The 23,479-nt window shown below is 51.3% G+C and overlaps 1 protein-coding gene across 11 annotated transcripts in view; it reads left to right on the top strand.

Moving 5' to 3' along the window:
* Window positions 1-23,479, top strand: part of SGSM1 (small G protein signaling modulator 1) — a 50,384-nt gene continuing 26,905 nt past the window's right edge. For 5 of the 11 annotated variants that reach the window (XR_012777702.1, XR_012777701.1, XM_075515813.1 and 2 more), the window contains exons 1-3: window positions 6-101; window positions 209-252; window positions 14,767-14,842. Coding sequence is in view for 8 of the 11 variants with exons in the window: in XM_075515813.1 (XP_075371928.1) it covers window positions 83-101; window positions 209-252; window positions 14,767-14,842 (139 nt within the window). In the remaining 3 variants the exon portion in view is untranslated. Of the gene's footprint in view, window positions 102-208; window positions 253-446; window positions 560-14,766; window positions 14,843-23,479 lie in introns of those variants that run through there. The other 6 variants (XM_075515817.1, XM_075515815.1, XM_075515811.1 and 3 more) reach the window with 3 other exon arrangements.

Genomic DNA, 23,479 nt, shown 5'->3' with positions numbered 1-23,479 from the left:
CCCGGTCGGCCCGGCCCGGCCCGGCCCCGTGGAGCGGCCCCGCCGCCAGTCTGCCGGCGCTGCGGAGCGGAGGAGCGCGGCCATGGCGGCAGCCCCGGCGGGTAGGGCGGGCGGCGGGCCGGGGGCGCGGGCGGCGGGCGGCGGGGCCGGGCCGGGCCGGGCCGGGCCGGGCCGCACTAACGGGCCTCTCTCCCCCTTCTCCCCACAGAGGCGGAGACCCGGCAGCGGCTGCTGCGCACCGTCAAGAAGGAGGTGGGTGCGGGTGCCCGGCCCCCGCGGCAGCAGCCCCGTCCCCCCGGTCCCCTGTCAGGGCTCGGTGACCCCCGGCCCGCGGTGATGGGCGTCTGCGGCGGGACCCTCCCCGGAGGGGAGCCGCGACCCCGGGCTCGCCTGCCCGCAGCCTCCCGCTGGCTCCTGCCGGTGCTGCTGCAGCAGCGAATTTAACAGTCCCCCCAAAAACCTCCCTCAACCCCGAGCAGGACAACGGGTGGTAGCGTGAGCCCGCCCCGGGCGGCGTGGGCTCCAGACGCCGAGCGAAGCGTGGCTGCCCGGTGCCTGGGTAGGTGGAGGAGCATCCCTGCGGCACCAGTGAATTTTGGCACCCCAGTGTCCTGTCTCTTTTGGAAATTGCCTTTCGCTGGTGGCAGAGCCGCTCTCGTAAGTTGTGTGTCAGCCCCAAAAAGGGGTGACTCCCGGTGCTGCTCACCTCGGGAGCTGGGATGGGACGAGCCCCTCGCTGCAGCAAAGCGCTCTTTCGCAGGGCGGGAGGCAGCCGGGTGTTGGAGAGCCCGGCACGGACGGGGCTGTGCACAGCAGCCAGCCAAGAAAATGGGGAACGCGCACATCTGTGTGTGTGTGTCCAGTGCAAAGCCATGGCGTTTCATGTCTGCTTGCTCTGGTCTCTTCTTGGGCACGTTTAACTCTATTAGTTTATACTGTGTTTTATGCTGAGCTGCCTCAAGCTCCTTCTGTCTGTGCAGAGCTTAGTGTTTATAATGCGTGTAGCATTAACACAGTGAGCTGACGGTGGATCTAGGCAGGGAGCTGAGAGTCCCACTGCTTTGCCACGTAGTTCGGGTGTTGCTTGTGCGTGGAGGTGGGCTGCGTGGGCCGGTGGGGCCGCCTGAGCCACCGTCCCTGGCTGCTGAGTCTGAGTGGCTGAATGTCATGGGACCCGCTGCAGCGGAACCTGGACTTGCTCTGCCGTGTGGTGGAGCGCTGGATTGCCGGGAGCTGTTGTCATCTCCTGCCTGTGGTCTGTCCCCACAGGTCACCTCTCCTGGGATTTTGGAGGGTGTGATGTGTGACATTTTGTTTCTGGTCTTACGAGCATCTTGATATCCAGTTTATGGACTCTGGAAAGTGGAATGTCCCTGCTGGAGACACTGCTCAGAGTAGGGTGAACAAGACCCATGGGTGGCAGGTCTGGGGAGGGTGACAGCACAGTGTGTTTGGCTGTTCATCCAGACCACTTCCCACCTTTAATCTGTGCCGGGTGTGGTGGTAAGGAATACTACTTGTTGCCTTGGCAACAGCTATTAAGCCAAAAAAAGGGTATGACATTTATTTAGCATTGTGGATAAAGCTGACATCTCATTATTACCGTCTGTCTGCGACTCCTCCTGAGTGGAGAGAGACAAAACAGCAGACTGCGCGTCGACTGCTGCTGCAGAATGGGAGGTGAGGATTGCCCATCGGCGTGCCGGTTAGACCGCTTGGCCAGTGGACGGGAGCTTCCTTCTGGAGACTGCTGTGGCCTCTGCAGGCTGTCACTGCACATGAGCATCTTCCGTGCTGGCGTTCAGTACCAGGCTTCTCTCCCTTTGCTCTTTCTCCAGGGTCTGTGTGCTTGAAGAAAGTGCAGCTTGTGCCTAGGGGAGGAGAGCTGAGGGTTGTGATATGCCCTTCTGCTGGCTTTTGGTAAAATAAACATATCGTACGAGGGTTTAGTGAACGCAAGTAAAGATTGAAGGAGAGGGGTGATGTATGGGGAAAGCCCTTCTGCCCTGGTGAAATGCCACCAGCCAATGTGTCATGGTGCCGTGACGTGGGTGTTTGACACGGTCCAGTATCTCTCTAGCAGCCCTTTAGCAAGGGCAGTGCTGATGCAGAGCAGAGATTTTTTTTCTGGTGGTCTCATCGCTCTGGGCTCTGCCTTGGGACATCGGTGCGGATGTGGGTTCTTTGCCCACGCAGGCACCGGGTGGTTGCACTTTCCTTCAGGTTTCTTCCAGCTCAGTGCCTGCTGGAAGCAGTGAGACCTGGCAGGGGCCTTGGTCCAGCAAGGTGGGGCTGTTTGTGCACAGCCACGCAGGTGGGTGAATTCCATCTCGGACCCGTGCTCTGCACTCTCTCCACCTGAGCTTTGCTCTGTTAGGATTCAAAAAGACCTGGGGAAACGTGATCCCATAGGTGATGTAGTTAATTATTTAGTAACATCCCTGAAATTGGGAGTTGGTGGAGCATTCTTTTGCCGGTTGCTCCCTGCTCATGAGGCCCATTTTGCTCATGCTTTTGTTTTTTCTTCCTCTCCTAGACTGACTTCAGGATAAGTCAGGAGCTTGTGCAGACTCCAAGGAGTAATAGAAAGGGCCAACTGCAGAAATCTCCTTTTTTTTTTCCCCCACTCCTGGAATTTTTACCTTTCACAAAACTGTGTATTCTCATTTTATTAGACCATGTCTGGTTTTGCTTCAGCCATGGCTCTGTGTGATCTGCTGAGGTCCTCAAGTGCAGGTGAGCTCCACTGAGACAGGGGACAGCTGTGGATCATGCTTGGGAAGCCACTCAACGTATGTTGCCCTAGTGCGATAACTGAAGGAATAAAATATTGTGAAGACAAGGTCTGATTAGAGAAGGTAGATAAACGGTAAATTGAAATGACCCAAAGTACCACAATGAGCAAATGGACTTTGGTATTTGGTTGTTGCCATTGTTAATGCATTTTTATTTTTAAGAAGATTTGCAGGTTGAAATGAGTTGTGCTGTCGCCATCTTCCCCTCTTCCTCCCCCCATATGATTATAATAAATCAAAGTAATCCTGAAAGCTGCAAAATTGACTATTTGTCAGCAGACTGCAAGGGAAGGAGTGGAAATGTGACTTTCTGAGGAATCCTGTTTCCTGTTATGCAGGATAAGAAGCATAACCAAATCCTCTCTGATTTTTTTTTTTAGAGCTTTTATCAGATGGAATGAGGCTTCTTAAAAAACCCAGAGCCTGAAATATCCAGGTTTAAAAGGATGTTGGATTCTCAACTAAAAATACTCTTCTTGCAACCCCTGCTCCTCCCCTTCTTTTGCAAGTTTCATTTTTAATAGAGGAGAATCCTGTGGTATGTTTTTGATTACCTCCGGGTAATTGCATTGCATACAAGAATAGGTGGGGAAGCAGGTGTTACCCATGAAATACAGGCTGTACTACACTGTGCCTGGAAAATGAGTTGTGTGAAAAGCTGAATGGAACATGAAAGTAAACAGTTGTCTTGCTTATTCTTCTGCAACAACTTAGTTTATATTTAACTTGCCATTCAGCAAGTAGCTTTAAGTCTTTTACTCATCAATAACTGCTGTGCCTGTATTGAACATTTTGCTGCCTGTTCTTAGAATTTTTTTTTTAAAACTGTTATTGATTGACCACAGCCTGCTCGCTTGCTGATGTCCTGTGGCTTTCTATTGGATATATTGTTTATTTTTTAATAGCTTGAATGGTTGTCAGTATGTAGCTGTTGACTAATTCCATCATCATATATCATAGGGACAACAGTCAGTCTCTTTTCCTCCCACCCTTTAAATGAAGTGCCCCCGCTACGCAGCCATATTGTCTACTTTGTGGCTAAGTAACACAGAGTGACTGGTAAGAGCAATATTTTTCCAGCTTGGGTTTGTTTTTCTGGAGCATGTATGTATGCCTATGGTTCCAAAATATCAGATTGTGGGTGTCAATGCCAGCTACTTCATTCTGGATTGGTAGAAAATTGTAAATTAATTTAATGTTATTAGGATTTGAAAAATTAATGTTGATAGCTTTAAATGTTCTCAAGGCCAATTTAAAAAAAAAAAAAAAGCCTTTGTGTGGCTGTCAAAACTGTTCAGGCGAAATGAAGATGAGGATGATAAGCTGCAGGTTTGTAATGAAAGCTGCTGTTTGCAGAGAGACCTTCTGATGTCTCTCAAGCACCCAGGTCAGCCTTTTTCAAATGTTCCTATATCAAAAGTAAACAGATGGCTTTAATGCAGCATTTCTCGATTGCCTGCATTGATCTCTTCTGAAAGGAGTATTACTAATCGCTGGGGACCATTTTCTCTCCTTTTGAAGATAAAAGCAGTGGTGCGCAGAAGTGCTCTCATACTCCAGAAACCCCTGGCTAGGTCTTTCATACCCAGAACAGGTTTCGTGCTGCTGTCCTCCTTCCTTCATCTTCCTTCTCGGTGTTCAGGGAGAAGAGATCTGTATGCCAGCAGAGCCTCCTTCCTCCCCACCCAGCCTTTCCTCTCTGCTGTCAAAATGTCATCCTCTTCTCCTTGTGGCGTCGGGGCCGTTGCCATGGAAATACCTGCTTTTGCACAGATTCAGGACTTCAAAGCAATTCGGGGCTGGAAGTTACACCTGGTTTCAGCGCAAATAGTGTCAGTCTTTGCCATGTTTGCTAATTGAATCCAAAACGCTTGTCAGCGTAACATTTAGCACCTCGGAAAACAGAGGCTTTGTGGCGTGATGGGTGCAGAACAAAACAGGGTAATAAAGCTTTGAGATCAGGCGTTGAAAACGGAGAAATGACTAAAGTTTTTCTTGAAATATTGCAGCGTCTTTATTGAGCATCTTACAGCTAGCAGTACCAGCAGTGCCAACAGATGGCATGGAAATTTGTGTTTGACGAGCACAACAGGAATAGAACCAGCTATAACATGATCTTAAGTGATCTTAAATTAGTGTTCCATGTATGGATTTCTGGCCAAAAGTTGCTGTCCTATGAAGAAAGTCTGGTGCAAAATACTGTCAGCAAATATAGATAGCTGGCATCATTCCTGTTTCCCCCAGGGTACAATGTTGCATTATGGACCTTTCCATTTAATGTCTTTTTGATTTATTTTCCAGCAAACTGTCCAAATAGTCAGAGTTTATATGCATTAACACCTTCTTCCTCCTTACCCCCCAAGGAGACTCAGCCCAGTTCCCAACCGTGAGTACACGTGGTTCCTGGGGAAGGTCTGCTGGCTGGCCTGAAAATCCCATGTGTCACATGGATGATACCCCAGCTGCAGAAGGTGCTATGTTTTATTTAGTAAGCGGTGATAAATAATTAAATAAGACTTTTAGAAAAGCCAAAGTCTCAGTTGGTAGGATTGCAATCAATGTTTCTGTGGCAGCAAGAGTATGGAGCTGCCAAACAGCTTTAAAGGCAAGTGCATGGTGCCATTAGAGCTGTCCCCGTGCTGTCCTCCCACGGTGCGAGGGGCCCGTGTTCTCTCTTGGTCCTTTGAAATGGCTGCCGAGAGTCCTTGAAGTCTCTAGGTATAAATAGTGCATGTACTCTGAAGCTGGCAGTATTTTAACTGATTGGAGCACAATTAATTGGAATTATTTAGTGGTCAGCTAGTAAACTCTTAGATAAGTGGCATAGCTTGGCTGCAACTTGTAATGGTGCTGGAAAAGTCTGGCACTTGCTTTTGGAATAATCAGGGTGTTTGTTGCTGGAAAGATAAGAAACTGTACCTTACAACACCGAGTTTGATAATGTGAGTTTTATAAACAAGGCTGCTAAAAACCGATGTTGTAGCTTTGTTGGCTAAAGCAACAAGACATGCAATAGGCAGACATTTCGCTTTCAAATGAGAAGATAAAACTGGTTTGTGAGAGATATTGGACTGAGAAGTTCCACTTTAGCTGAAAAAGCGGCTTTTAGCTGCAGCGCAGGCGATGCGATTGGATGTACCATTTTTTTCTATCCACCGTCCCCAGCGCGCTGTGTCCCACAGAGACTTCTGTGGGCACCAGAGTGGACGGTCCAGAAGTAGAGGACTGGGAGTTTGGGGTAAGCTCTTTGTGTCCTAGAGCTGAACAGAGATTCTGTGCTTGCTTTGCCTTGGATGCTGAACCACCTTTGGTACAAGCCAACCTAAGAGCCAGAGATAAAAACCAGCCTCGTGTTTCTGCTGGGAAATGTTAGCTGGGTGACCTGGTGGCAAAGCCCTGCAGCGTCACTGCTGGAGCTGCGGTGTGAGTGAATTGTGTTTGGCCTTGCAAATACAACCATGCCTAGGATTGTCTTAGTATTGTGTCTGCTTCACTAAGTGATCCTTTAGCATTTTATAATACCTGAGAAGTGATAATACTGTAGTGCTACATGGGCAAGTCTTGCACAGTGTATGGGAAACTGTTTCCTGTGGAGCTTAACCAGAGCTTATTCCTGGAAAGAGAGCTTGATTTGGAGAAGCAATTAAAGAAATGCTCCGATTACATCAAGGAGTGCCCACGTGGACTTGTTGCACCAAAACTAACATGTAAAATGGGATTTTTAAGTGCTAGAATTAACTTCCAAATACATAAGCCAAGCAGCACTTAAAGACTGCAATAAGAATGAGAAAACACCAGCTCATAAAAGAATTCGAAAAGCAAACATGCAAAAGCAAACCAAGTCTAAAGCCGCTATCAGTGTGGGGGTGTTTTTGTTGGTTTTTTTGTTTGTTTAATTTTGGGTTTTTTTTAACATATAGAAGAGGAGATTAAACAAGTTCATGGAAAGGACACGCACTGAGATTGTGAGGAGACTTGAACGACAAGCAGCAGTTGTAGATCCTGAAGGCAGTGCTTGTTTGTGCTGGATGCTTATTGGGATGCTCTTTCTGATTCCCTGTGTATTTACTTGGGATGGGAGTCCTCTTCTGCAGTCTGTTAAAAAGAGATGGGAAGGAGGAGGGGTTTCCAAGGCTCCTCCTGTATCTGCCAGGGTTTTTCAGAGCTATTGCAGTGCTGCTGGTGAGCAGGCTGGTTTTGTCTGGCACCATAATAGTCAGTGCTTGGTTGCCCTCCTGGGCAAGGTGGAGCCTGAGAGGATGCAGGCAGTGCAGCTGCCTGGCTCTGGTGTTGCATCATCTCATCTCACCCAAATCCTTGACATCCCATGCAGAGGTGGATGTTCAGAGGTAGCAGAAGACATCTTAATTGACACTATATTTTTTACTGTAAATCTTGTTTTCAGGATGTGGGTTACATCAACATTCAGCAGAAGGTCTTGCTGTTTCTGACCATACCAGATCGATAGCAGTTTCTAAAAACATACTGCTGCAAAGACCAACTCAATCACTGGAGGTGTTTATTTTATTGTAGCTTTTATTTATATGAAGTGACTACTTGTGGGAAGTCCCACCACAGGGGCTGAAATCAGACCTGGTTCTGCTTTCCCATTGCCCTGGACTTACACGCTTCAGCGTCTGGCTGCTTTGCCCCTTTGGAGGGGGACAAAAGAGTCTCAGCACCCGGCTGTCAGCCTCGCTGCTCAGTTACCTGCGTGTCTCCATACCAGAGGCCATCTTGCAGGGTCCTGTCTCTGGGACCCGTGAGGCTGGGTCTAGCAAACAGGCCCATGCCTGGGAGCGTCACCACAGCCGTATTGCACAGAGCTCGCTGTTCTGCTGCCCTTTTGGCAAAGTGACCGAGCTTCACCTTGAAACGGGACTGGGAAGAGGATCAAGCTGGGGACTCTGTTTGCATCTGGCTTGCTATAAACAGTTCCACAGAGTTAGGAGCATGGCCAAATATATGGGAGATGCTGTACTTCAGTACAAATGCCTTGATAACTAGCAAAAGGCTTTGCAAGAAGCATGGCAGGGAAAATTGTGACTGTAAACATCACTGAATAATCTAGAGTACAGGTTGTATGGTGACTTGCCTGGAAAAATCCAGCCAGGTAAAACAGAGTTGTAAGACAATATTGCCTTAGGCTAATTAAACCCAGAGTTATTGGTTTGCTCCTGATCTCTGCACCTTGGTGGTTATTGTAACTGCTGTAATATTTGGCTTGCTCCCCCAATGTAAATGTCAGCTGGGACTGGGTACGGTTATGAAGCTCTGTTACGGGAAAATTGCACGTTGAGGTGAAGCGTAACCCTGGGAATTTTGTAGCAGAGAGATCTAAGCCTGCATCCCTCATTGGGGTCTGGGGGCTGTTGGATAGGTAAGGTTTTGTTTTCATTTATTTTTGAAGGGGGAGGGGAGAAAGCAGTTTGTCAAACAAAATTTTAATAGCAATGTTTCAGCTGCGATGGAGCTGGCCAGGCCAAGGGGAACCAAAGGAGAGGCTGAGACCTCTGGGATCAGGAGCCTCACTGGAGGTATGGGGGTGCAAGCTCAAATCCCTGGTCTGAAGTGGGTGCACCGGGATTCCTCATGGCCCTGATGAATGCCATAACCCAGGCACTCTCTTCTCAAGGCCTGTGGCTCTTGGATCTGGCTTTGGAGATGGGACAAGGAGGAAAAAAAATGTTTCACTTGTAATTCAGACATGCATGTGAAGCAAAGAAGGACTCGCTCACTTGTTCATGAGTCAGTGATTCAGATGGTAATGTCGAGACCAGCCTGTCTTCTGTCGTATTTTTGGAACTGCAGTTAATGCTGTTGAGTTTGTGTGGACGCCTTGTTGTGGGGTGTCCCCGTGACCCCCCCAGAGCAGGGGGTGACTTGTCCTGTGCTCACAGCTGGAGCCAGGAGGAGTGTTTTTATTGTTGTGGAGTACTTTATAATATTCCTCTTGAGTTTACCTACAGCTAAATTATCAGTTGCCGTTTTAATTTCCTTTCTAATAAAAGAAGAGCAAACATCTCATTTTCCTTAGACTGGCTTTAGATAAAGAGTGGGCAGCTTCATTTGTTGAGATTGTTCTGGCTACAATATGAGAATTAGCATTAAAATGCTGGAATGCAGCATAGTTAGAGGCTGTTCAAGTCTTCTCTATGGAGTGAGCCAAACGTGGGTTAGCTGGCGTTCTCCATCCCCGTGGTGTCACAAACCCGCTTTGCTTTCAGGGGAGGATTCGGAACACCGTGGCAGATGGCTGCTGCTGCTGTGGCGTTTGTGATCCCAGCCGGCTGCGGAGGGGCTCGGGTCCGGGTGGGAGAGTCCTTTGGGATCTGCAGACAACAGCGTAGGAGACCTGTCAGGAGTTTTGGGGTTCTCTGGGTTGGAGCTGTCCTACAGATGCCAGCTGTGTCCATTTGCAGGCAAATGTAAGATTGTGCTGTCTGAAAACTTTCTCAGTATAACACTTGTTTTCTGTTACAAGATCGTATCTGTCTGCCTGGCCCCTACCTGTTGGGGCTTTGTATTTGTTGCATAGCTACTCCCATTCTGCTCTAGCCCTTCATGTCAGGTGAGTGCCCTTGTTGCAATGCCCTTTCCACTTCTATTTCTTTAGATATCTTTGATTTATTTTGTTTAGTGTGATAACCTCGGTCAATACAGTGTGGTGTGGGGTTTTTTTTTTTTTTCTTTTAATGAGTAATTTTCCACTAAACTGCATATCTTGGAAGGGTTTTTTTGTGTGCCTTGAGGGTGCAGGTTGTTTGTGCTGTGTTGGCACCAAGATGCCCGGTCAGAGCTGGAGTCCCGCTGGGCTGGTTGCTCCACGGGCACTGAATAAGCAGATGGTCCCGGCCCCACAGGAGGCAGTCCTGCGGTGGGTGTGACTGCGGGCGTTGCGTCAGAGCAGCGAGAAGATGGCTTGCGCGAAAGGTGGCTGACAAGTATTTGAACGTACTGCTTTAATTTGAATATGCTCCTAATTTTAATCAGAAGCTGGTAACAAACTGCGTGCATTGATTCCCAAGTGTATTTTAGGGGGTTTCAAATATGGATTCTCAGTTTACACTTTTGGGTGATTCACAGAGAGGCTGAGTTCCCTGGTGGTTCCTGATCACAATGTTGCAGAAAAAATTTCAGATCCTGACAACCGATGACCTGACTGGAGTTTAAAAATCCCCACTTTTTTTTTTTTTTTTAAGCAATATCTGCCATGGTTAGCAGCATGGCCCCATGAGCAATTGTATCTTGCTTGTGGGGCTATGAAAAGTTGTGCGGGAGTGTTGATCTGCTGGAGGGTAGGAAGGCTCTGCAGAGGGACCTGGACAGGCTGGGTCGATGGGCTGGGGCCAATTGTACGAGGTTCAACAAGGCTCAGTGCTGGGTCCTGCACTTGGGCCACAGCAACCCCATGCAATGCCACAGGCTTGGGGAAGAGTGGCTGGAAAGCTGCCCGGCAGAGAAGGACCTGGGGGTGTTAGTTGACAGCCGGCTGAACATGAGCCAGCTGTGTGCCCAGGTGGCCAAGAAAGCCAATGGCATCCTGGCTTGTATCAGAAATAGTGTGGCCAGCAGGACTGGGGCAGTGATCATCCCCCTGTACCCAGCACTGGTGAGGCCGCAGCTCGAATGCTGTGTTCAGTGTTGAGCCCCTCACTACAGAGAGACATTGAGGGGCTGGAGCGTGTCCAGAGAAGGGCAACGGAGCTGGGGAAGGGTCTGGAGCACAAGGCTGATGGGGAGCGGCTGAGGGAGCTGGGGTTGTTCAGCCTGGAGAAAAGGAGGCTGAGGGGAGACCTTATCGCTCTCTACAACTCTTATTGCTCTCCTGGGGGGTTGGTCTCTTCTCCCAAGTAACAAGTGATAGGACAAGATGAAATGGCCTCAAGTTGTGCCAGGGGAGGTTTAGACTGGATATTAGGAATTTAGACTGGGTATTATTTCACCAAAAGGGTTGTCAAGCACTGGAACAGGCTGCCCAGGGAAGTGGTTGAGTCGCCATCCCTGGAAGTATTTAAAAGACGTTTGGATGAGGTGCTTAGGGACATGGTGTAGTGGTGGTCTTGATAGTGTTAGGTTTACGGTTGAACTTGATGACCTTAAAGGTCTTTTCCAACCTATACAATTCTGTGATTCTGTATCCCTTCAACTGCTGGGAGGAGCAGGGAGGCAGGAACAAAGCCTGGGACCGCGAGAAGACCACTGTGGCCATGAGGGTACATTTTATATCTGTGCATTCATCGTTTCCTAGTAGGTTAGTTGGATATGTGAGGGAGAAGTGCCCGTGACCCGCTGACAGAGGAAGCTTAGCCCAGCCAGGGGAGGACTGTGTGCTATCTGGATGAAGGCAGCTCAGCCTGCAGGAAGAGCCTAATTTTGGAGAATCCCTGAGGGCCCCAAGGCATGCATCGCTGGGCCTCTGCCAGGGCTGCAACGAAGGGGTGATCGGTGATGGTTCTTAGGCCGATCAGGGTTTCTAAAGGAGGGATTGGCATGTCTCTGTTAGACACTTGTAATGTCAGATGGAGGAGAAGGAGGAACTCTGTCTTGGTGCACACCTGGGCACTGGCTGCTGGTGGACAAGAGGTGTGCGCTGCTTCCCATCTGTAATCCACCACTGCAGCCAAGGTCAAGGGATATGTCTTGCTATAATGCAGCGAACCAAAGAGAAGGACTCCTTTCCTGCCGCTGGGACTTGCTCTGTCTCCATTTCTGTTTCACAGGGTTCCTTCTGTTGATGAAGTTTAAAATAAACCACTGCTGGAGCCGTGAAGCCTGAGTGAGGATTGCAGCTGCCCCCTTTGTGGTGCTCAGCACATGGCAATGGTACAAGGGGCAAAACTGTACGTCGGATGTAATGAAGTGAAGGGCTTGCTAACCTCACCTGGCCTCGCCTTGCCGGAAGGTGCCCTGATAAGGGACAGCTGCAGTTTTTGGCCATTTGCCACAATAAAGCCCTGAGGTAGAGCTTTTCTGCGGGTCTCTGGAAGCGGAGCCCTCCATGCCTGGGGTGTTCCTGCGGCTGGAGTCGCTGCTCCGAGCGCAGAGTCGGGACGTAGGAACTGCAGGAGTTGTGCCGTGCCCAGGGGAATTTCCCAGTGCTCTGAGCCACCTCCAGTCCTGAGGTCCACATCTCGGTGACATTCCCTGCTGTGAGTTCCTGACTCACTGTCAGCTCATCTGAGCTGCCGGGATACAGGTGAAATCACTGTGCAAGTCCTGCTCCCCCCGGCTTCACCAGCAGGCTCTCTTAGTCACCCAGCACGTCGAGCAGAGCGGCACAGGGAGCTGACCTGGTTGCTTTGACATGCAGGCAGATGCTTTTGGCTTTAGATATGACTTTTTTCTTAATCCATATTAGTAAAAGGATTTCCTTTATTGAGCTGTCAGCTGTGCATAACTGACCTTGATTATATCTTGCAAAGGAGTTGAATTCCCCAAATGATGCCATTAAAGGTTTCTCATACATGCAAGGTTTGCTTGGCCAAGTCCTGACCTGCTGTTTTTTCCTCCTTCCCGTGCCTTCAGAGAGAACATCTTGATAAGCAGAGCCTCTCTTACGCCCGCATCTCTGCACTGTGAACCCTTTCCCCTGCATTTTCTGAAAGCAAAGAGTGAAAAGCAAGATGTTATAGAGGCACTAGAAGATGAGATCTGGGCATGCTGGCAGCTCTGTATTTAAAAGGAAAAATGGTTAGGAACTGAACATTTAAGGACCAAACATTCAGCTGGACTTTTGCTGATTTCAGCAGGATTGGAGAGGGTGACAGCTGAGGATGGAAGTCACTGCTGCTCCGGGCAGGGCAGGACAGGCTGGCTGTAAAAGGCACGGCACCTTGGGAGCAGGACAGCTGGGGTCTGCCTGGAAAGGCTGCAGTGTTGACACCAGGGCTGTGGGGTGATGGGGGGACAGATCCCGTGGTCTGCTGGTATGAGCTGGCAGGGCTTAGCCAGCAAGGCTGTGGTGGGCACGGTGTCGAGGAAGCAGTCTGGATGGAGAACGGCGGCTGGCAGAGCTGGGGCGGTTCATGGGGCCATCGGTCTGGGGCTGCCACCTTCATTAATAACACCTTCTTCTCCAGTGCTTTCTGAGCAAAGCTCAAACCTCTCTGAGCACTAAACTCCACATCCCACAGAGTGTGCAGCTCCTGTGTCCTACAGAGGTGTGGGGGCAAATGGGATGATGTTGCTCGAGAACTGGGGCAGCTCTCAGAGCTGCTCTGCGTTCCCCTGGCAGTGCTTTGGCCCTGATCGCAGGACCGTATTCCCCCACATCATCCAGCTTTAAGAGCATTTCATGCAGAATCCCACCCTGAAAGGCAGAGCACCCTGAGCAGTATTCCCCCAGTATGTGGGCACCAGGAGAAGTAATTTCTGTTGAGAGTGCAAGGTTGCTTGAGGTGCCCAGAACCATTACTCTTTAGCAGCAGCATGTGTTTTGGTGTCCCCTTTAATGTCCTCCTTGTAGAGAATAACTGAGTTCAGCACAGCAGCAAGGTAGCTGCCAGGAGCAGTGGGACACACAGAGGGAGGACAACATGCTTCCAACGGGAGACATTCGGCAAGGTGGGGACAGCTTGCTGGCAACCTGCGTCAGAAGCTGATCATCAGAAATAGGAAGTCAAGGCACTTAAAAAATCCTCTGCTTTCATAGTGACTCAAATTTGTAACCTGCAGTTGCTGTGTAGGGTTGGAACAAAGCTCTGTCTAGCCCAGTTTTCTAGCTCCAAAATACCAAGGAAACAACATGGGCTGCATGGGAGAGTGGGCTGGAGAGCTGAGAGCTGGCTCAGGTACGTCTGTTGAGGCTGCAGGCACCGTGGGAAGTGCTTTGCATTGGAAGGGTGAGGGCAAGCCCTGCAGGATAATCCTGTTCTGTTTGAGCTGCTAAGGCTGAGCCACGGAGAACCGGTCTCGTAGCAGCAGTTGTACCTGGCTCTGAGGTGATGTGTAACAGACAGCTTTAATGCGCAACGAGTTCATTGGGACCTACAGGGTGACCTTGCTGTGTCTCCGAAACAGGTCTGGGGGGTCTGTATTCTACAAAAGGGATGCTCTCAGAGGGCGAGGGAGAGCTGGGCAGTGTCAGTGCTGGCAGGGACAGGTACTAGTGGAAGGGCAGCAGTGCTAGGGGTACTTGGATTTCTTGCTCTGATAGTGCTTGAATCCTCAGGCTCCTCTGAGCTACTGCTGGGGAGTAGCCAGGCAGTCCTGGGAGCTTCTCCAAGACTAGAGTCTGTCCTCTGCAGCCTGCTTACCTGGCAGGTCTGACCTCCCATCTTGTGTCTGCAAAAATTATGCTCCTAATTTATGTGGGTTCCTATTTATTTTCTTCCCCTAATCGTGGCCCTGATGTGTAACCTACACGACAGCTTCCTTTTGATTAGTTGCACTGAGATGAGTGCCAGTAACATGTCATGAGCAGTACAGACTCAGTCAGTCGGAGGGCAGCGCTGATTGCATTGCTATGCAAATAGCATTCCTGGTCACATTTGGTACCAGGTGATCATCGACTTTGGCATTGACAGGTAGGTACAGTCATTTGGGACAGTTATGTCAAATGAAATTTGTCAAATCCCCATAAAATGGAAGAATATAATACTGTAAAAGTATTGAATATGAGATTCGGTTACCTTTATTAAGATGTCTTTTATCTAAATGATGCTTGATTCCTGCAGTTAGTTCTCTGCTCATAGTTTTCCTCCTTTGAAGTTTCTCAAAAACAAAACATCCCTTTTTTATTACCTGACTTTTTGAAATAGCTGGTGATGCTCAGCAAGCAAAGATGCAGTGATACTCCGTGAGACCTCTTGTGCTGTTAGAGGCGATTAGAGAAGTTGGAGAGTAGAGGAGGTTTCCTTACAGACACAAAGCAAGCAGAGCATCTCGTGCCTACTCCACCGCAGGTCTCCTCACTCTGGTTTGTGGCTGAAATTCAACATTTTCTCTTAACTGGGCCTCTGTTCAACAGGTGAAGCAGATCATGGAAGAGGCGGTGACGAGGAAGTTCGTGCATGAGGACAGCAGCCACATCATCTCCTTCTGTGGTGAGTCTCTGGTGGCGGGATGTTGACATGAACTGGGGGCTGGAGCACCCTCTTCACGTTGGGCTTTCCCTGCCCGGTGCTGGGGCTGTGGTACGCGTGTTTCCTGGGGCACGCTCCAGCTCTGGGATGCATTGGCCTGCTGAGCTCTGCACCGAGCAGGGTGCTGAGACCTGGCCTCAAACTCGTGACACGTTCCACCAGGAATAAGGCTGCTCTCTCCTGCTCCACACTACCTTTGAGATACAAATACTCCTCTCCTTGCCCAGAGTCCCCCTGGCACGTATTGCAGACAATGCCCTGCTGTGTTGTCCCTCCAACAGATATCAGCACGGTTGAAGTCCCCCATGACGACCAAGGCTTGTGAACGTGAGGCTGCTCCTGTCTGTCTATAGAGGGCCTCATCCGCTCGGTCTTCCTGGTCTGGTGGCCTCCACTATAATGTCACCTGTCCCTGCCCTCCCTTTGAGCTCTTGGTCGGCTCCTCATCCATCCCCAGGCAGAGCTCCATGCACTCCAGCTGGTCATTGACATAGAGGGTGATACCCCCTCCTCGTCTCCCCTGCCTGTCCTTCCTGAAGAGCCTGTATCCTTCCATTCCAACACTCCGGTCATAGGAGCCATCTCACCAATGGTGGGTCTCCGTGATGCCAATAAGATCATAGCCCTGCAGGTGTGCGCATGTCTCTAACTCCTCTTGTTTATTCCCCATGCTACGTGCATTTGTATAGAGACATTTAAGTTGGGCCCCCCCAACTTACTGGCTGGAGAGGCTGGAATTCCTTTGTGCTGCTCTTCAGGTCCTCCTGATGACCTGTGATCCTTTCCAGGCTCTGGGCATCTATTGCTGGCACCGGCATCAAACTGGTAGGAGTGGGATGGATTGAGGTTCCTCTCCCCTGGCAACTTTAGTTTAAAGCCCTCTTCACCAGCTTGGCAATTAGTCTGTTGATAGCAGGGCAAGCACTTTGGGCTATCAGATGAGTGAGGTGGTTGTAGCCCAGGAGCCCTGGGCGTGCACCAGGCCCTTTGTGCTAGGCGCTGCATGGATAAGAAAATTTCTCAGCCCCTTGGGGGTGCAGGTGGGATGGAGCTGGAGCCAGATGGGGGACTTCAAGGAAACAAGGGGACAGCATTTATCAGACATGTGAGCTGTGGTTTTTGTGCCCCGGCAGCCCTGTCAGTGTCAAGTGTTTACCCACTCAGCCAGAGCTGAAGAGCGTGCTTTGGCAAGGTGCCTGGTGCCCTCCATCTGCCTCCGTCTCCTCACTAGCAGCTTTCTGAGAGACGGACACTGGTTTTGGGAGATACCAGTGACCGCTATGGAAGAAGAGTAGGTCCCCAGCCATCCTCCAAGTTGGCAGTAGGCTTGCACCACGGTGGTTTTCCCAGGTGCCTTTGTTTTTGAATCTGTTTACAGCCCCTTCCCTTGGCAGTGTTACACGTAACAGAGCAGCAGTCAGCATCGCAGTGGGCTGTTTTGCCAGACTCCTGCCAGACACGATGGTTCTCCCTCCAGGTGCTGCTCTCGGGGCAGCGTGGATGCAAAAGCTGTTGCTGTTGGTCACTGTCAGCACTGGTCAGATGATGGAGGTAGTTTGCTGAAGGTGGCTTGCTGAGGGCTAGAGATTGTGCTGCCTTACCCTGTTTGCTTCCCCCTTGCATGTGTGAGATGAGGCTCTGTCCAGCAAAGTCTGTGGAATTGCTCTCTTTGGGATGCTACCTGAATTTTGCCAGACAAAGTTCCTACACTGGACTTGTGATGGAAGCGGTTAGAGTTCCCTCTGCCCGCTTACTCCCAGGGCAGGATGTCTTGCCCTGGAGCGCAGTATCTGTCCCTGCTTGGAAGGGGCTTTTGGGGAGTGCGGTGTGTGTGCCTGTGCCCCGGCATGGGTAGAGGTCCCATCTGCAAGGTGGGTGCTGCCCTTTCTCCTAGCTCAGACTGATCTCTCACGCTCACTGGCCATACACTGCTGCCGAGGAAGCTGTGCCTCCCCTGCCATTTAGCAGGGTGAGGTGCTTGCCTGCTGCCCTCTCCGTTTCACGTATTTCTACTGAGAAGACAGACAGAGGAGGCATCATAGTAGCTCTACTGGAAGAAGCTGTGCTCCCTCTCTGCCCACACTCACCAATTTCACAGCCCTGGGTGCCCATGTTGTCTGCTGGGTCTCCCTGCTCCCGGCTGCCTCGGTAGCGTCTATGGCACCATGCAGGGTGATGGCTGAGCTGGCAGGCTGCGGTGCCGGCAGCTGCAGAGCTGGAGTCTGGGCCCAGCTCTGCCATGTAGTGGAGGTGATGTTGTGGGCTCCCTTGGCCTGAGCCTTCCTAACAGCCACGGCCTTCCTTCTCGTCGCGGTCCTGGAGGCCTGTGGGGAATCTCTGGGGGCACCGCTGGGCAGAGCCTGGGCACTGCGACATGCCTGGGTGCTCCTGGAGCAGATCTGGGGCACTTCCTTGTCCCTTGCTGCCATGCAATGGTGAACCCCTGAGACCAGGAGCCTTCCCAGGCTCTGCAAAGCACCTTAGATGTCCGATAGGCAGTGAGGCCTCTGGCAGAAGCAACCTGTGTTCCTTTCTGCAGGGCACAGAGCTGCTGACAAACCTTCCCTGCTTTCTGCAAAGAAGGATTGTTAGGGGAGGGAGGCAGGCTGTCCCCTGCAAATGGTATGGCTGAAAGGCCCTTGGGAGAGACGGCTACCAGTTGCAGGGAAAGCTACTGGCCATTTTATCTGTGGCTTGCTGTTTGCTGCCACATCTCCTCCCCAGGTGACAGCTAGCCATCCCTGCGGTCCCTGCTCAAAGCCCAGCGTAGCTGCAAGAGGAAGCATTGCTCCTGCAAACCGAGGAGCCTGGGCAAGTGCAGCCGGACTCCGCTGCTGCGGGGTGTCTGCTCAGCATCGCTGCTGCCAGGGATTTGAGATGGGGATGTAGACCTCGCAGGGTCCTTGGCCGAGCAAGTTTCTTTAAAGGGCAAAGCAAGAAACTCCCTTGTCGTCCTGTGGCTCAGCCCTGGGACTGAAGTTGGCAGGGAAGCTCTGGTGCTCTACTCCGACACGATGAGCCCTAGCTTCCAGGTAAGGGGCTGGCAGCCTGCGCCCGTTTGGAGCCTGCTCTGCTTGCTGTGCCTGTCACTCTCGGCAGAGATGTTTGCTGAGTTACAGTCAGCTGCGCTTCCAGCACGCCCAGGCTGGGGCCATGTGGCTGCTGCTGAGCAAATGCTGCAGGCAGCGTGTGGAGGGGGAGCGGCGCTCCTCAATTTACAAATAGCTGAAGGGCAGCTCGCTAATTTGGAGGCTGGGAAGAAAATGACAGAAGTGATGACAACTAGCTTTTGAAGAAGTTGCTCCGAGAAGGCTTGTGCAGCACTGTCGCCACTGAATAAGACTGTAGCATCCACAGACGTAGGCACAAAAAAGAAAGAGAAGGGAGCTGTGAGGTCTCCTTTTCTGCTTTGGAGAGCAAAGAGGCTGCCTTCTTTTCTCCTGGGCCCTCGCATAAAAGACATGCAGGTGCTTGTTTCAGGCCTGTGTGCCTTTGTATGCTGTCGACCGAATGGCATCGAAAGAGCAGAACAGACTTCAAGGTGTGACTCATTCTCTGCTTTTCTGTGCAGCACGAGGCTTTGCAGCCTGGAATTATTTATAGCCTCCTGTGACATGGAGCTGAGGCATCCAGGCACGAAGGGCTCCTTGGTTCCTTCTGGCTTCTTAATGATGCTTCTGTACTTCCACTGGCTTCTGGTGTCTACACCTTCTGGTCTGTCTGCTGTTGCTCTCTCATTTGAATGGTGCGTGCACCTTCCTCGATGCTGTGGCTCTCCGTGTGAGCCAGCTGAGCTTATGAATAACCTCTTTCCCTGACAAGCAGAGCGTGCTGCAAGCCTGGCTCTGGCTAGGCAGAGCTGCCCTTTTCTCTGGGGGGAGCCACCTTCCTCACAGAGCCCTCCTCATCCTCTGCGTAGCCAGTGTACCGCAAACCCCTTCTGATGAAGCCAGTGGTCTGGCAGGAAAGGGCAGCTGCCCTGTTTTGCCTGCGAGGGAAGGGTTTGAAGCAGACAAACGCGAGCTGGCACCTGTCATGTTCACGCTGCCCTGGGAGGCTGATGCAGAGCCAGCAGCAGGGCTGGGGGCCTGCGTGAGCTGAGGGGTTTGTTGTCCACATCAGTGCTGAGACTGCCTTCATGCTCAACCCCTGAGTGGTTTGAATCGTGCCAGGCCAGAGCACTCTCGGGATCTCAAATATCTTTAGTCTTTTGCCGAGAAATAAAACTCCCACCTTGCCTGGGTGTAGCTGCACAGAGCCACTGCACCATTCGTCTCTGCTGTAGGGATGGGGAGTCTTTCTCTTCACAGTGTCTGTTGGCAGTGGTGACAGTAAGTTATGAACTGGGCTCAAAAAATCATAAAGTTAAAAAAGAAACTACTGTTACCCCTGGATTTAGCATGGACCCAGTGCAATTAGTTTATGTGCTTAAGTTTCTGAGCCCTTGGGAGAGCACAGGGAGAGTTCTTCCTGTGGAGACTGCACATTCGTGTGTAGTTTTGCCAGCAGAAGTGGTGCTTTGGAGAGGTTCGGGCTACAGCATTGAGGACAGATGCTGATGACTGCTCTATCTTGCTGGAGCGTGCTGGGAGGCTTTTCAGCAGCCCGGGTTTTCTCCCTTGTGCTGCTCTCTAGCTGGCGGGGAGGTGTGATGCACTGGCCGTGACGTGAGCACAGCGATCTGCCGCTCTCCTGCGTGAGCGTGAGTGCTCTCGCTCATGTGCTGGAAATTGGGAGTGGGACTGACGGCACATTGAGCGTCTGGTGCCCAACAGAGGTTGTCTCTTGGGAGGGCTGCAGGGCAGCTGTGCAGGGAGGTAGCCCTGGCTGCTGGTCCCCCATGGTGCTAGAAGCCACGGCGGCCCCTCGGCAAGCCCCTGTGCTTGCCAGGGTGGGCTGCCTTGTTACCGTATGGCACTCTGGGGGCTGGCGGAGGCAGAGGGTGCCTGGTTTGCTAAGGCATTTTGGTGGGAAGCAGTGGCAGGGAGATCTCATCTGCCTGCCCCAGGCTTGCCTGCATGACTCTTCTCTCTGGCATGTGAGGTTGGGTGTGAGGCACAGAGGGGCTTTTTGGACTCATTGCCTGGCTGACCTCTTGTTACCATGTGCAGCTGCCAGAAAACTGGGCCTGGATAAGTTGCTGATTGACAGCATAATTGATTTGACAACTGATGGCTTGGCAGAGCTGGGGATGCCACAAATCCAGCGCTGCTCTTGCACCGTGTCCGGCAGCTCCGGCGCTGAGCTGCACCAGGTGAGCATTGGAGCCCGGCCAGGCTGGTGCCTGCTGTGGAGGCTGAGGCCACCTCCGAAGAGCTGGAGATGGCTGCTCGAGAACAGGGAAATCCCAAAAAATACAAATTGGAGGAGGGGGTGATGGTGCCCTGCCCAGTGCTGGCAGTAGACACTGGGGCTGATGTCCAGCTCCATTGGTAGAGCTCTGATGTTGGCAGTGCGGTCCCACAGAGACCTCACCCTCTGTTCAGTCTCGGTGGAGAGGGAGAACTTCTCCCCAGGTTTTGAAGGTGCTGCTGTGATTTGCTTGTTCAGCTGTATGTCGACATAACCTTACACTCCAAAACCAAAGTTGTGGGTTACTTGTGGCTTTTTTGCTTGCAGTTCCACTTCCAGCTGGCTCCTGACCCCACTTTGCTGGGGTTGATGACTGCTATTCCACCCTGCTGAGGTTAGCAGCAGAGACCTGCCTGAGCTTTCAGGAGATGCCTGCTCTATGGCTGGGCACTCTAAAATGGGTATGACTGGGTGCAGTCTCAGGCAGGTAGGGTTGTTTGTGTCTGTCACTTGTATTTCACACTTGGAACATAGAACAAATGAATGAAGGGATGTGGGGTGGGGTGATTTGAGTGTGTGTGAGGGAGGGGTGGGTCGTCTTGCATTTGGTCCCAAAGCCACGAAGCAGTCTGGTCTTATTTTGCAGCTGCAAATAGTCCTCTGGGATAGGTAGGAAGACCCATCTGTGCATGGGCCGTGCTATTAGTAGTATGTCTGGGCTTCAGGAGGTTTGTGCAGGGCTTTATTTAAAACCTAGTTATCCATCTAGTGGCTCTGAATGGCTGGTTTGGGGTGAGCAGGACTTGGCTGGCCCAAATGTGTTGCTTTTCTGCTGTTAGCACAGGATGTGTCTCGCAGCACCTCAGATGCTGCCCGCCCACCCTGCCCGCTCAGCGGTGAACTCAGGCATGGCACTAAGCAGGGCAGAGATAATGAGAGCATCTCTCAGCCCAGGGAGCTGATGTTGATGGGTCTGCATGAAATGTCTTTTAAAATGTCTCCATAGAGTTGTTCAGCTGTAGGAAAAAATGCCTTTCCAAAGGAGAGGCGAATCAGCATCTGCTGGGCCGCTGCAGGGAAGGCTCAGCGCGGCTGGCTCCGCAGCATCGGGTTCCTGGGGAAGGAGGGGTGCCGGTGCACCAGAAAGCTTGTTGTCAGACCCAGATCAATAGCCTGCAGAACTGTGGGTCCGTGTAATTTTCCAGTGCTTTGATCAGCCTGTTTAATAAGTCTGTTTGACACTAGACATCCATCCTGAGCCCTCCCAGGGGACTCCGGCAAACACATTGCCAGTGGAGCCTGTACGTGTGCGCGTCTTTCTGTGGAGTCATCGCCGTCTCCCATCGTCAGCAGAGCCGGCTCCCCGGGCTCCTCACTCGCTGCGTGCCCGGGCGGGGAGCCTGGCAGGAGAGGGCAGGCGGCCGGTGCTCTCTGGGCACTCGCTGTGGTTCGGTGAGTGCCTGACACTGCCTTTCGGCAGAGCGCAGTGCGGGGAGTTAAGTGAAGCCTTGCGCGGGGACTTTACTGCCGAGTACCAGCTGCAAAGAGCCAACCGAGTCACCACCAAGCTGGGAGGGTCTCCAAAGCCAGACTGAGCTGCTGGTGTTGCCTGTGGTTTATCCCTAGGTTCTCTATTGCCTTTAGGGGTTTTTTTTTAAATGTTTGTGTGAACACTGAGATTTTTTGTGAAAAAACTGCCCCATTTGCTCTGCTGCTTTAGAAATTCTCAGTGTGGCTGTCTCCCACTCCCAAGCTTTCTCCTTCTCGCTTGGACCCTCCCAGTGCAGGGGGCCAGGGCCAAAATCTCCTGTTCCCCTCCCTCAAACTGGGCTGAAGGGAAACTTCAGTGTTCAGTTTCTCTATAATCTGCAAGAAACCTGCAAGGAGAACATCAGCCTGTTTGTCTGCATAGCAAAGGGATTATCCTCCCTGGAGAAGATGCAGTGCACTTGCTTGGTAGTTGTTGCATGTCTCATGAGGACATTTTCCTGAAGGCCAGGTGGGGATGTTCTCCGCCTTAAAATATATTGTTTGAGAAGTTTTACGTCCCGTCCTTCCATCTAGCCCATTGATTAATGATGGCGGCTGGACTGATGAACACACTGGAGAGAAAGGAGAGGGACTCGTGCGCTGAGCTTGCAGAGAGACCCCGAGTCTGGTGCACCGTTGGCAGTGCCCTCCCCAGTGACACTGCAAAAGCCTGCTCTCTGTCCCAGGCTTGGCTGGGGCTGCTGGCTCCATAGACAAACTGGTCACCTGAAATGGTTTCAGACCCCTTTAGCCAGGGGAGCATAGCCAGATGCATCACTGTGCAGTGTACAGCCACACTTCGCTTCAAGCTGTTAAACCACAGATAAACTGTTTACTCCCACAGGCTTAACCTGAGTGACTCTGTACGACCGGGCTCTTGGCAGCTCCTGATCGTGAGACTACTGCCACACCGTGAGCTGGTCGCTCCTCTGCTGGGAAAATCACTGCTCTGGTAACAGCGATCGTGCCGGCACAAACCTTGGAAGCAGGATGCAACCTCCCTGCATGCTGAGATTTCCCAGCGTTAGCATCGATTTGTTTGCATTCAGGATATCGTGTAGTGGAGCCAGATCCTGGTGTTTTCGGAACAAAGGGCTGCAAGCACAGCGGTCCAAGTCCTTTCTCCTGCTCTGTTTTATGAATGAACGCAGCACTCTGAGAAATCCTAATCCAGGCTGCTAGCTTGGCACGTCAGCACAGACTGCTTGCTGTTGGTGGCACAGAGGTACCGTACACCTCTGAGGTCCAAAAGCTGCACGTTCCCATTTCATCACCAGTCTAGTAAGGTCTCTTTAGGCTGTTGGTTGGTCAGATAGGTGAGTCCAAGACAAGTTAGTCTGCCTGACTAGTCACTCTCAGGTGATTTCGGGAAGACCCTGGATCTACTTTAACAGGCACAAGTTAACTCTCCATTGAAGTACGTACATTTTTGCACACCCACAGTTCATGTTTACTTCCATCAAGCTAGCCCTTTTGTTCATATTCACCGAACTTCTAATAGATGTCACCAACTTCAATTTTTCTGTATTGCAAAACTGAAATTGTACCTTTGTGTAGTCAGCAGAACTAATGACTCTGCAGGCAGAAAAGCCGTACCACTGTCTGCTGCTTTGGGTCAAAAGACATCTGGGTTCCCTGATCTGCTGTTTGCTTAGGCAGGAGTAGAACATGGCACTGGTTTCCTCTTGGGAAACATTTCTGCGGTGGAGTAAGGTCATGGATGCAGCAGGAGACTGCCTGTTGTGACGTGAGCTCCGAGTTCTGCTGCTTCAGTAA

Source organism: Mycteria americana, chromosome 13 (genome assembly GCF_035582795.1).
Source record: "Mycteria americana isolate JAX WOST 10 ecotype Jacksonville Zoo and Gardens chromosome 13, USCA_MyAme_1.0, whole genome shotgun sequence".
In the NCBI taxonomy this organism is placed as follows: domain Eukaryota; kingdom Metazoa; phylum Chordata; class Aves; order Ciconiiformes; family Ciconiidae; genus Mycteria; species Mycteria americana.
The sequence above is the reverse complement of the archived record's forward strand: the minus strand, read 5'-3'. Positions and strand labels throughout refer to the sequence as shown.